General features: G+C 42.3%; 1 protein-coding gene across 1 annotated transcript; it reads right to left on the bottom strand.

Moving 5' to 3' along the window:
- Positions 1-5,776: 5,776 nt before the first annotated feature.
- Positions 5,777-13,735, bottom strand: cav1 (caveolin 1). The gene is made up of 3 exons (XM_058076514.1): positions 13,526-13,735; positions 12,610-12,780; positions 5,777-7,159 (listed from the first exon to the last, which is right to left on the bottom strand). Exons 1-3 carry the CDS (start codon positions 13,559-13,561, stop codon positions 6,818-6,820), a joined length of 549 nt encoding a protein of 182 aa, XP_057932497.1. The 5' UTR covers positions 13,562-13,735; the 3' UTR covers positions 5,777-6,817.
- Positions 13,736-13,768: the final 33 nt, after the last annotated feature.

Here is a 13,768-nt window from a genome sequence, read left to right as displayed (position 1 = left end):
GAAAACCAATAGGCCTTGAGAGTGATAAATAATCCCAAAAGGTTTGACCAATTGGAAAAGAAATGCACCCATAATGTTTTTCACCAATATCATGTAAGTGTCAGAGTTCCCACAATAACATATTGGAAGTGTGTTGTCCTTGATTGATGTGCTTTTAGTAAACCCTACTGGGAACACGCTATTTTGTGTGTCTGTAACTTTAATGCAAATTAGCTGTGTTTATTGACACCTGTTCTCTGACAGAGGTTTTGTCTCAAAGAAGCATGGTTCTGCATTTTATCCATTTTTATAGTCATATTTTAACAGAAACATCATGCTAGGCTACGCTATTCACTGAAGATAAACGGTCAAACTTACAGCTCTCATGGATGTAGTGGATATGGACGCACAGTTAGCAGATCTTTATGGCTGATTTATGTCACTGTATACATTCTTGTTTTATAGACCTGCAAGTTGTACAAAATATCCGCTTTTGAACCACCATCCCAAAAGACGTCACATAAAACCTTTGTGTACGTAACAAGTCTGTACTTCAGCAAGTTTCAAAGATACACAATTTTGATAGCTTGTTTGAGTTCAACATAGTTAAAACGACCGAGGTCCAATACAGCTGAGGCTGTACAAATTGAAATTTGGGCAATATTTTCGGAAATATACCGTACAGCTTTAATGTCTACCATAACTTAAAATCCCCATAATGTAAGAAGTCAAACGTTAGCAACGATAGCATAGGTACGTATGTGAGCTACACTGCTAACATTACACTCGCAGCAACATCACGCTAGGTTAGCCTATTCACTGAAGTAACACCATATGATCAATGTTAAAGCTCCCAAGTTTGTAGCACGCTGACAGTCAGCAGACCTCGATTTTAAGATGTGTAGCAAAGCTTGCTTATTTTTTTTTAATTGGTAGATGACTACATAGGGCGGGTTCACTTAGCTCGAGGCAGCATAGAGGCAGGTCAGAGGCGGTATCATGTCCATGAAGAAGGTTTTTCCTTAATGACATCATGAAAAGACACTCCTTGAAAAGTGGCCATTAAGGTGCCACTTCTTTGATGTCTACTGCCCAAATTATACGCATAGACATTGCAGCACAAAGCTGGTGTTTCTCTATATGATTTTAATGCAGACAATGCTCATTTGTGTTATTTTCAGGACTTTCTCCGGTACTACACATCATTGAAAACTGCTTCTAGGTGTAAGTTCTCACAGAAAAGTAGTGCAAGCTAATGATGAAGAGCCAAAAGCTTCACATCTTCATTGTTGGTTTGATTAGAGAACACGGTTTTGCTTTTCCTCAGCCGCCCACAGTCTTTCACACACACTCTCATCTGGGTGTGTCAAGTGTGTGTGTGTGTGTGTGTGTGTGTGCACCCAATGGGTGTGTCTTTGTGGCTCTTGTGGCCGTAAGCGTTGTTATGCCAGAGTGCGGAGCAGGAAAAGAGCGAGGAAGGACCACGACTGTGTGGTGGACCTCGTGAAGTTGCCATGCAGAATGTCGGAAAACCCGCGGTGCTGTGCTGTTTCTAGTACTAATCCAGCATGCTATTCTGCAACCACAACACCTGCAACACAACAACTATGCACTATTTCTATTTTCTGTGCATGCAGCTGGCTTGTCAAAACAAATATTTCCATTTGCACACATGACTCACATATATTTCAACATATACAAGCATGTCAGGACCTTTTAAGAGCTTCCCGTTCTGGTCTTACTTCCAGATCCTGTGGGATGACCTGGACCATGATCAGAATGTACAACAACAAACCTCGGCTGTCAGACTCCATCATCTTGTTGGAGACGGAAGTGTGACAGTGCAGCACATCTTTGCTGGTTCTGCGGCGGGTCATATGCATCTTCATGGTTCCGGTAACATCTGGCCTCTTGGTCAACAATCTGCATAGACGCACACCACAAGACTGTTTTTTATTTCATGCCTTTCAAAACAACAACTGGTTTCACATTCTCTGAGGTTGTTGTTCTTGTGAGTTAAAAAAAAACTGATTTATCAGAAAAGCAACAAAACTATTTTTTAAATATACTGTAAACTAATTTTAATAAAATAAAACATTTGAAACTAATTTTTATAAATGTAAAAGTTGTATCCATATATATTTACAATTAAAAGTATTTTACAATTGCTGCAAACCATCATTTTAGTGAATTTCTTTTGCTGTTTCTTTTTGCTGCTTTAACCTGTCCTGAAATGAAGCTTTGTCTCCATCTGCTGGAGGGTAGTAGGATTTTTTTCTTCTCAATTCAACATCAGGCTAATGAGTATAGTTCTCTCATGAGAATGAAGAGCTGAAAAGGATCATTGTGGTTCATCATGAAGACACACTCGGTTTGATGAGCACACTTGCACCTAAGGAGAGTGCATGTGAGCTTGTTAATGAATCAAGCGGTTTTGTTGAGTGCTGACTTAGGACAGTGAACTGCAATGAAGTGTTCTGGCCTCATCCTGCTGATGGACAGATTTGTATGCTCGTGTTTTATCATCCAGCGTTATCATCGTCATTGAGAACTGAGCATGTAGCTCATGTCACCCTGACATCCTTTCTGGCATCTTGATGCTAGCCTGATGCTAGCCTGTTGTGACCACAAACAGGATATCGAAGGATGACAATCGCACACATGCCAGGAAATGACTTTGCATCACACAGCCAGCCGCCCCGCCTGCAGACAAACATGCGTCGTCTGCATCTGACAAGCTGGATGCCGCTCGTGTAGACGCCGGCAGCCATCAAATAAACTCAACGGTGTGATTGAGCCAAGGCGGGATCTTTAAGGACACATGTTGAGATACTCTCATAGTATATCAGTAACATCAATGCTGTTCTCGCTTTGACAAAGACAAACAAGGAACACAAATTGACATCACAAATAGAGAGACTTGTGGAAGGTCTTCTGCAAAGATTCCACATTTTCTTGTCCTCTTTCCGCTGCCAATATTTGTCTGTATTGTATACCTAGAGCATCAAACAAAATAATTTGGGTTCTGTTATTTTGAATGTCAGGTGAGATAGAACATTCACGGATTGGGCCATCTTGTGCCTGACCCTGGGCTCACACAGGATCTGTCATGGCAGTGGTCCTGTGCCTACAACAGGCATTTCAATCTTAGAGAATTCTTCCAGCGGCCCGCCTTATCCATTGTGATCCCGGGGTGAGTCAAACTCCAAGTCTCCTAATCCCACCGAGATGACTGATGACCACAGATGAGGGTGGGAACATAGCTCGACCGGCTCAGCTCCCTCTTCACCACGACGGTCCGGCACAGCAACCGCATTATTGCAGAAGCTGCACCGATCCGCCTGTCTACCTCATGCTGAGATACTTGAACTCCTCCACCTGGGGCAGGACCTCACTCCAACGCGCAGGATGCCACCACCCTTTTCCGATGAAAACCGCTTTGGATTTGGATTTGTGCTGAGTCTCATCCCTCAACCTTCACACTCAGATGCAAACCGCCCCAGTAAACGCTGAAGGTCACAGCCTGATGAAGCCATCAGGACCACATCGTCTGTGAAGGCCCCCAAACTGGACCCCCTCGACACCTTGGCTGGGCATAGAAATCATCTCCATGAAAATTAGGAACAGAATCGGTGACAAACAGCAGCTTTGGTGAAGGCCAACCTTCACCGAAAACAAGCTTGGCTTCCTCCCAGCAATGCAAACCAGATAATAATAATAATACTTGTGACATACTAAAAGTAGAAACGTGACTTTAAACTCATCGATGGCAGTTTATTGGAAAAAATCCAGCACTGCTCCATAGCGTTATGAGAACAAAATTACTCCATATATTACAAAAATACAAGCAGTGTGTATTTGTAGGGCGTCTCTGTTGATTCCACTCCAGCATGTGGTCTTGTTAAAGAGTTATGAGAAACTTTCAAAAGCCCTTAAAGGCTCCCGAGTGGCCCATTGACTAAAATAAATGACATGTAGGATTGCCTTTTTTATGTACTCCTACTCAGCCTGTTTTCAAAATGTTTTATAAATCTTTAATTTAAGACTGTGCCTTTCTATTCTGTGTGATTACTAATGATGTCGGTGATCTGTGACAAAATGGAATACATAAAAAAGTTAAAATAGTATCCCGGTGTTAAAGTAGTTGTCGCCTTCATATCAATCTTCCCATAATACTTTTTAAGTGTGTAATATCTCAAAACTCGGCATCAGTTAAAGGCTTCTATCAATTAATTTTTCAAAGCAGACTTTTAGCAACTACCATACAACCAAAGCTCATATTTATGTAGTTCAAATTGTAGCCGCTAGAGGGGGGTGCTCTATACCACGAAGTTGTGGAGATCAGTTAATTATACAGCAGCTTCATCCATTCATGCATGGAGATTTCTTGTGTCTGTTGCGTTTTGCTGGCAGTTATTTAAATGTTACTCTATGTAACTGTAATTGTAAAATTCAAGTGTCCATGTTCACTCCGGTCTTCACTTCAAAAAACCCAAATCCATCACTGATAAATGACCTACAGTATTGCACAGTAAACCAAATATAAGTAAAATCCTTCAGGCAAAATCAGCTTCAATGCAAGTACAATTCGACAAGTACATAAAAACAAAAAAACTACGTAATTAAAGAAACACAGGTAAGTGAAGTGTCACTTTCCAGTCTGCTTGTTAAATTATCGTTTCAGCGAAACAACAAGTTATATTATTTCGACTTATTAAGACTCTTTGTGTGGATACAAACATAAAACACACATCAATGAAAGTGGCATACATATCTAAAGGCTGCATTAACAACAAAGTAGCGGTGTATATATATATGGTTCAATAACTAAATCTATGCATTTATGACTATAAGCAAGTTATGTTATTATCTTCAATACCTCCTCACACTGACCGGACAATAAAATAATAAATAAGTATCATATTTATGATAAATATATATGGCTCAACAAACACTGACCTACGTCACGTTCACGTGGCCTGCGATAAACGTGCCAGATCGCTGTACATAACCCGGAAGTCGCGACATGGTGCCCTTTCGATAAATCCAAATTCCTCCGAGGAATTTGTTTTCATGGCGATACGACCAGTCCATAAGTCACTTGAACCTCATGTGTGAGTGTGAGTGAATAAAGGATGTTTTATCAGATGATGAGTTTGTACCTGTGATCCTGCTGTAAAGATGTCCCAAAAGTTCGCTGTCGAATTGTAGGCGGGTTGTCGTCTGGCTTGGCTTCTTTGTATGACGCCTCAATGCGCGCCATTTTCTGTTTCTTGACCAAAATCGTTTTGGGGTTTAGCTTAGTGTGATGTTGAGGCGCAAGGCCACTCGTTGCGTTTGTTTGATTCCCCCTTTCGTTGATTCACATTGTTCTAGTCGTAACTGGCGGGAAGGCTTGTGATTGTGTTCTCTTGGTTAGATTCTACAGCGCCATCTATTGGTCGGGCGTACACACGACAGTCTAAAATGTTTTTGTGTGTGTGCTGTTTAGTGTTTACTCTTCGTGTGTGACCTGATCGAAAACAGCTGACACCCATGTGGTCATATTCAACTTTAATGTGCTCTGCATGATATTTGTACAGTAAAGGCAAGGAAGGAAAATAAAACAAGTCTTATAATAAAAAAAATATCACCTTTTGAGCCTCAATTCAAGAAGCCGGGTGTGGCGTTATTACCCTCCCACCCCCCATGGGAGAAAAAAAAGGGACAGCAGGTAGACTGAAGGTGAGTTAAAGCGTGCAAACTTGAAAAAAAGCATGCAGCATTCACAGCCCCCCCCCCCCCCCCCCCCCCCCCCCCTTCCATCACTTTGATGGGAGACGTCACCAGCGGCAGAGCTAAAAGGTGGCCACGGCCACCCATGGTCACTCTCCGGCCACCCCACTCGGCATCTAGAGATTTCAAGTAACAACTTGGTCTCACATGGCCACCTCAATAAAAAAAAACAACTTCTGGCTCCGCCATTGGATGTCACATTGAATGTTCAAATGCGGACACAAAAATAACTTTTTGTCACGGTTAAGAAAACAAAAGAAAAACAGAAAAATGTGTTAACCACCAACAACCTGTATTCACACACAGGAATGAAAGCAAAGCAAGTCCGCATCAAGTCTTGCTATATTGTCAACTGCTCGCCAGCTAGGTTGATGCCAGCACGCAAGAAATAGAATGTTCCTGGGAATTCAGGTTATTGCATAGTTGTCATTTTAATGCACTATAACAGAGAGTCCAAGTCAAGTTGCACATGGATGCTAGCTAGCTGCCCAAAGTTCTTCATATTATTGATGTGTCGGGCAGAAGACTACAAGAAAAAAGAAGCCAAAAGGTGAAATTGAAACATTTTTTGAAGGTGAAGCAAGTGAGCAGCAGCAGCAGGCGGCGGACGGCGTGTTGCAGCGCCATGCAGGAAATAAAAAGGCAGGTAGGTTCAGTGTGTCAGACTGCAGCAAAGCCAGGTAGGGGAGGAGGGAGGGGTGTTTTTGGAGGTCATGGGGGGCATGGGGATGGAGGGTGGGGTGGCGTTGCTGCATGCTTGTTTGGTTTTGTGTGGTGTCAGCAGGATTTGGGCCACCGTCCCGCCTGGCCAGCGGCTCCACAAGCAAACACAGAGAAGGTGAATGTGGAGATGTTTGCTTAATAGATTAAAAATGAGGCAAAGATCCAGAACACAAACATAGACCACCTCTTCTCATTGATTTCCTGTTACCACCACCAAAAAGAAGTACAGTGATAACATGCCCCCTTTTCACCAAATATGACAATGTCCTCCATCCATCTGTGTCGCTCTAAGCCCACACCCCCTTCCCCATTTCCCCATGAATCCTCCTTCTTTGGGAGCCTACACTTCCTTGATGGTGCTGATCCGCACATTGCTGAAGCACTTTCCCATGGCTTCGAACAACGGGTCGCAGAAGGTGTGCACGCAGATGGAGTACACGCGGCTCACGCAGTGGATCTCGATCAGGTAGCTCTTGATGCATGGCACGACCGCCCAGATGTGCACGAAGGACAGGATGGCGAAGAAGATGCCCCACACCAGCGCCAGCGGGATGCCTATCACTGCCGTCAGCAGGCGGTAGAACCAGTACTTGGTGACCGTGAAGGTGGTGAAGCTCGCCTTCCACACGCCGTCAAAGCTGTACGTCCCTGCCGGCTCGGCGATCACATCCTCAAAGTCTACCTGAGGAACGCAAGAAGACCAGGATGAAGGAGGTCTTGGACATAGACTGTTTGAGAAACCACAACTGGCGTATCTTTTATGCGGAACTGCAAAAAGGAGGGAAGAAAAACATATAGTATGCATACCATAACAAATAAAAAGTGCAAAAAGATCAACAACTACCTCATGAAAACCCCTGCAAGATGAGGACAGTATCTAACTAGCATCCATAAAAACACTAAGAAAGGAACATTTCAAGAACACTGAAACAGTACAAGACATGGATGCTTCCTGGAGACAACAACATCAGAGTCCTAAATCAATTTATGTAGACAAATCACCTGGAACCATATTCTCAATCTTTGACAAACACGTAATTCCTGCTTCTTCCTGTCTAAGTGGCCTGCAAGTTCCAGGCTGCTGGAGGTCAACAACACTACACAGACGTTCCCTCTCATCCTCTTGGGCTGCTTTATCAGCTCACTGTCAATATTTGTACTCCAGAACCTTGGAGACTTTGGACTGTCATGTAGGAGCTCAGCTCATCGCTACTAATGGAGCAAGCGTCGTCATGGAGTTGCTAGTCAGTGTCACAGGTACCTTCACACTGACCTGCCGGGATGTTATCAACTCTTGTATTTTAGTCTTTTAACCACAGTTTATACATCACAATATATCATAATACAGTAGTACTTATACAAATTTGAATTTTCTTAGTTGAAGTTTAAAAAGTATATTCATTCATTTTCTACCGCTTTTCCTCACAAGGGTCGCGGGGGTGCTGGAGCCTATCCCAGCTGTCTTTGGGCGAGAGGCGGGGTACACTCTGGACTGGTGGCCAGCCAATCACAGGGCACATATAGACAAACAACCATTCACACTCACATTCATACCTATGGACAATTTGGAGTCACCAATTAACCTAGCATGTTTTTGGAATGTGGGAGGAAATCGGAGTACCCGGAGAAAACCCATGGGGAGAACATGCAAACTCCACACAGAGATGGCCGAGGGTGGAATTGAACCCTGGTCTCCTAGCTGTGAGGTCTGTGTGCTAACCACTTGACCACCGTGCCGCCCTAAAAAGTATATATCTGAACAAACATATTTGTTCAGATTTGTTTTGATTTTTATTTATTAATTATTTTGATTTTTTTTTATATTATTATTTATTTTGATTTGTTTGTATATTACAGACTACTTTAAACCCAGCAGTACATTAGAATTTTGTATGGTACAAATTTTCCGGCATTTCCATTGTAAAGGATCATGAAATATCCATCCCACTTTTTAGCACCATCACTACTGTTGGTGTAACAGTGTAACAGGATGCTAACTAAGGGTGAAGTTACACATAAACACACAGCTCTCCATTGATTGGTCGGCAGGATTGTCACCGCGTGGTAAGTCTGTAAGACTACAATGTGTAGGGGGCTGCTTGTGTCTTTGATTTACAGATAATTTTGCCTTTTCATAGTTTGATTTACATATTTAGCGGCTTTAGTCAACTCATGAAAGGAGACTAACAATAATGTTAAGAAGTAGGCCTAGTTAGTCGAGGTTTACTAAACTTTTCTCTTATATAAAAGCACCATGCTGGACACACTACACTTCATCACACTCAAACTGTTTGACATTCTCCTTGTTAAAACACTCCGTCGTTTATTTGCATTCCTGCTGGAAGTCTTTGTGATTGTTGTTCTACAGCGTCCACTATAAGATTGTTTGTAGAGGACAGATGCTCTGCTTGACTGTTACAAATAAACCGTTATTAATGAATATCAGTAACATCTAAAAGCTGCTCTTTCAGCCCAATCATAGTCTCGTGGTCGCATGTGACCTGTGTCACCGTGGCAACCGTATTGTTGCATAAACACAGCGTTGTGCTATTCTCGGAGCGCTATCTCCAAAATGTCGGCAGACAATGTGGCTTCATGGATCAGACAGGAGCACCTTCATGGACAGTTGAATATTATTGATCACTATTGATTTTTAATGAGTGCTGCTGCAAAATAGTGGAACATTTGAACTTAAATGCCCATAGGTGGCACAATTTTCCCCAAAATATGTCTGCTAGTGTCATGCTAGAACATGGTGTTTACAGAGAAGAGGAAGAATATGGACAGGAAGCTTGGTCAAGTACATAAATGGACTCACATTCAAAGCAGTAAGTCTGCATCCAAGTCCAAGTCTGCATTTCTCAATTATTATCTGTCATGCCCTCTACATAATTTGAAATGCTATGGCGATCCTGATAATATGTATGTATTTGTCAGTACAAACCACTGTATGAGTTGCTGGCACCAGCATCCTCTGAGCATGACTAAAGACACTAACAGACACGTCAACAATGTGTCAAGTCTTTATACAGTAAATTAGACATGAACAAGGTCATTAAAGATCATCTACTGCAGGGGTCTCAAACACGTGGCCCGTGGGCCAATTGTGGCCCGCAGGACACTAGTTTGAGGCCCCCGCCTTGATATGAAAGTTTAATGTTAGTGCGGCCCGCGCAAGTTTGATATGGATGCTGTATGGTATCATGTACCCAGAAAAAATTATTACGTTTGATTAATGTTCATGTTAAAGGTTAAATAACTGTTAATAGTTATCCTCCCTATCCGTGTGGAAGTGGTAAGTTTTTGGCTATTTAAGTTGAAAGGAAATAACTTGAAGGCTACCGTTTAGGTTGCTAGCTCTCTAGTTTGCGAGTTAGCATGTGTCTCAAGACCCTGCAGTTGCGCAATATGTTGTAAATAAAAAGAGTATAAATGTGACTATAGTCGTGTTTTGTCATGTCTACAGGGCTCTAATAATGCTTTGTTAATTTTAATCAGAAAAAATAATTGGTCTACCCACCAACTATATGTGGTTTCTTAAGTTTTTATTATTTGCCGTTGTATTATTATTATTATATTTATTACTGATTGATTGATTTTCTTTATTCTTGATTTGTTTATTTATTTTTCATCTTATTTTGTGTAGAAAAATAAAAAGTAAGATATTTGAGAACAGTGGAATGTTTTATCAGAGCTTTTATTGTAGAAAATTAGAACCAAAGCAAAGTTTTTTCATTTTTCTGTTAATAAATGCGTTTTTTTTTTTTTTTTGGAAAACCTGATGCGGCCCAGTCTCGCCCAGACCCGAGCTCCAGTGGCCCCCAGGTAAATTGAGTTTGAGACCCCTGATCTACTGGATGTAGTGCCCACTTAGCGATGGAAACGGCGCACTAGAATCAAGTCACAACCAGTGTGATGGTGGTTGTGATGTGGCCAGGTGATTGAGACCAGCTGCGGAAGCTGCGGCTCCCTTGCACCACCCATGATTGTGCACGTAGCCACATATACACGAGTGTGCATGCATGTGTGGTGACTCGCTGGGAGGGATTCCCTGCTTGTGCTTGGCAAGGCTGAGTCAGTGACCTCAAATCACCACTGAGCTTCCCAACATTTTCTCCAACAAAGCAATGCAGTGGAAACTTCAACTCACTAGAGCTAACTTGCAGGCGAAGGGGGGGCGATGACTGCAAAGGTATTCCTCTACTTGGAATACTTGACATGCTACCACAGGAAGCTGCCAAGTCTGAGAAGGAATTCCTTTTTTTTACACTTGCAAAGAAAAGTACTATACTTTTAAGCATAAGAATGTTATGTTGTATGTTAATAATGTAGAATTTCAATGTGATGTTGAGTGTGTTAATGCCCATTGACAGGATGGTAAACGTCTGGTGGTAAAATGTTTAATTTCCAACTACTTCACCTGTGTGCCCTATAAGATTGCTCTGATGTTGTCCATGTGTCTGTTTATTAGCCACGAGAGGACATATATCTATATCTTGACAATATACTGTATGGTAATGGTAATGGTAATGGTTTTATTTCATTTGAACATGCATCAGATTACAATTGAGTGCATCCCATAATCAGTTCACAGTTCCACATGTCCAAAAGGAGTAGGAAGAAGCAAAGCTTATTAAATCCTACCCCTCCATCTGGTACTTTTACAATCAGTAACTGTTACATTTGTTCACTTCCTGCTTTCCATAATACAGTTTACGTTTTTTTTATTTTTTTTAATATGAGGTATGAGGACTGCTATGATATGCTGTGATGTATTTGCCGTTATTATCGGCTTTCTCAGTCATCCCCTTGCTTTTTCATAGTATTTTGACTGTATTACAACAGTTAAAGCATGATCTGGACTGGACATTATGGTTAATCACTTACTGGTGATAAATGTTTTCATTTTAAGACTAGTGATACCTTGGTTTTTGTTATTCGTTCCAAAAGGTTCAACTAAAACTGATACATATGGCAATTTTTTTCCCCATAGGAAATAACATGAATTCAATGACTCCATTCCAGACAGCCATAAATAGCAAATATTTGATAGACAATTATAGGTAAACAATTATAGAAAACAATGCAAAGTAATTATAAATGTCTTAATGTTGCTGTAGACCTCCGGTACATCGTGGCAAGATCGAATTCTATATGTTTCTCACCTTGTCAATCAAATCGCTGGCACTCGCAACTTTCATTGGCCCCATGGTGAGTTATTTAGTAGTTACACTCAATTAAAAAAGTGTCAGAAAGTGAGTCATAAACGCATACAGTGCTTTTGCGTGGACACTCAATTTCATGGAATGATACATTAAAAGACGAACAGACTAGTTTGTTATGTGTAATACTTTATGAAAAACAGACAGTGTGGGAAAACCAAGGCATAATTTTGGCGAAAATTTTTGAAAACCAAGGTTTGAGTGTATTTAATGTGTATCCTGTAAGATTGCTCTGCTGTCACCCACTATTCTGCTTATCAGCCACTAGGGTGCATTTTGACATGGTATCTGGACATTGCTATGATATGCTGTGATGTAGGATCTCTGGGCTAGAGCTGTATTTCTATGAATCTCATCTCACCTCTCAAAAGCAGTTTTAAACGACTCAAGATGAAAAGATATATGTTATTAATCTTGTGAGATGAATTATTCTCGTTGTTTCCATCACCAAAAGAAACTGAATTAAGGTCCCGCCATTGTGGTCACTAGCAGCACCCTGCAGATCATCCCTTATGATTTGCTGCTAGAGGTCACATGGGCAGCAGGGAGAAGAATGGAAGCACGGCGGGGTGTGGTTGGAACTGCCCTACATGGGTGTTTCCCTGCTTTTCTAGGTTTTTCAAAGACATCCCTAACATTTGAGAAAAGAAGCTGCTGTTGCGGCTACAAGACAGAGGGGGCGCCAAAATTCCAGCAAGTCACTTCATTTAAAGATTAAATTAAAAAATGAGCAGTCGCTCTTATGGAAAAAAACAAGCTGAGCGCCAACAACAGGAAATTTGGTCATGCTTCCGCTGCTGGCTGTTCAGACATGTGCCAATGTATCTTTGTCCTAATTGGATAAAGTCACTCACAAGAGCAGTGTTCACACCTCCCTCGCTTTCACACTTTTAAAATCCGAAAAACTCACCTTGACCACGTCGTCGTTGATGTGCTTCGGGTCCCGGTTGACTAGATCGATCTCCTTCGTGTGCACGTCATCCATCATGGACTTTTCGTTGATGCTGTCGTTGTCCATGTCCTTGTTGTAGGGCTTGTAAATGTTGCCTTGCTTTCGGATGAAGGGCGAGTGCACAAACTCCTGTCAGAGTCCACAAGAAGGAGAGCGAGTGAGGACGACGAGGAGGAGGAGGAAGAGTAGGAAGGAGAGAGAGAGAGAGAGAGAGAGGAGCCGCCACAAGCTGGGGTGTAGTGCCACACCCCTCACAGCGGCCGCAGGGGGTCTTCACCCTCAAGTTAGACGCCCTGTCAACAAGCTTCTAACGCGTAATTAGTCACCACAACATTCTACTTTAAACACTACTTTATTTCTCACAACCAGCGGTTGTTTTAACACCTACAGCATAAAAGGATTGCACAAACACGGGCTGTCCTCGCGACCTTTACCGCTTAAGTGCGTGCGTAAAGAGAGTGCCTGGTTGCGCTATAGTCCCGCTGCTGCTGCTCCTGCACGTCAAATGTCAAATGCTGGCAAATGGCACGCACGCTGCTCATTTTGATGACGTAAATGCTCGTCCTGCGTGAGCCACAGACCCCCTCAGAGGGGTCCCCCCCGCTACCACACACCTCCATTCGCTTTTTCGCACGAAAAATACGCGCAACATTCCGCAAGCAGAGTTAATAAAAAGCAACAAAAAGGTCACGGCTCGCACTGCCCCTCTAATGCATCCGCGTGGGTTCCTCACATTCAATCAGATGGTGTCACAGCAGCTTCATGGTCAGGTGACAGAACGTCAAACTGTTCGTGGAAATCAAAAAAACCCAACATTTGGTGCTCAAACGCAACCAAAAATAAATAAAACTATAAAAAAGAGGCCACTTTATACCTCCTCTGGATCGCCGCTCTTCAGTCCTCCTGCCATGATGTCCTTCTTGGAGTGGAACCTGAAAGTCACAAAAAAAGGAAGCAGACGTGGGAAGCAAACTGCAGGAGGAGAAGAAGAGAAAGAGGAGGGGAGGGGGGGTCTTCCCACGCTGATTTATTCCAACTCAACGTGATTAGAATGATACAGGAGTCCTGTAGGATGCCGAAGACGAACTGATGATGTCAAGTCAGCTTCGCTGTGATG

This window comes from Doryrhamphus excisus, chromosome 6 (genome assembly GCF_030265055.1).
Source record: "Doryrhamphus excisus isolate RoL2022-K1 chromosome 6, RoL_Dexc_1.0, whole genome shotgun sequence".
NCBI lineage: Eukaryota > Metazoa > Chordata > Actinopteri > Syngnathiformes > Syngnathidae > Doryrhamphus > Doryrhamphus excisus.
This window is presented reverse-complemented; position numbering and strand designations above follow the sequence as displayed.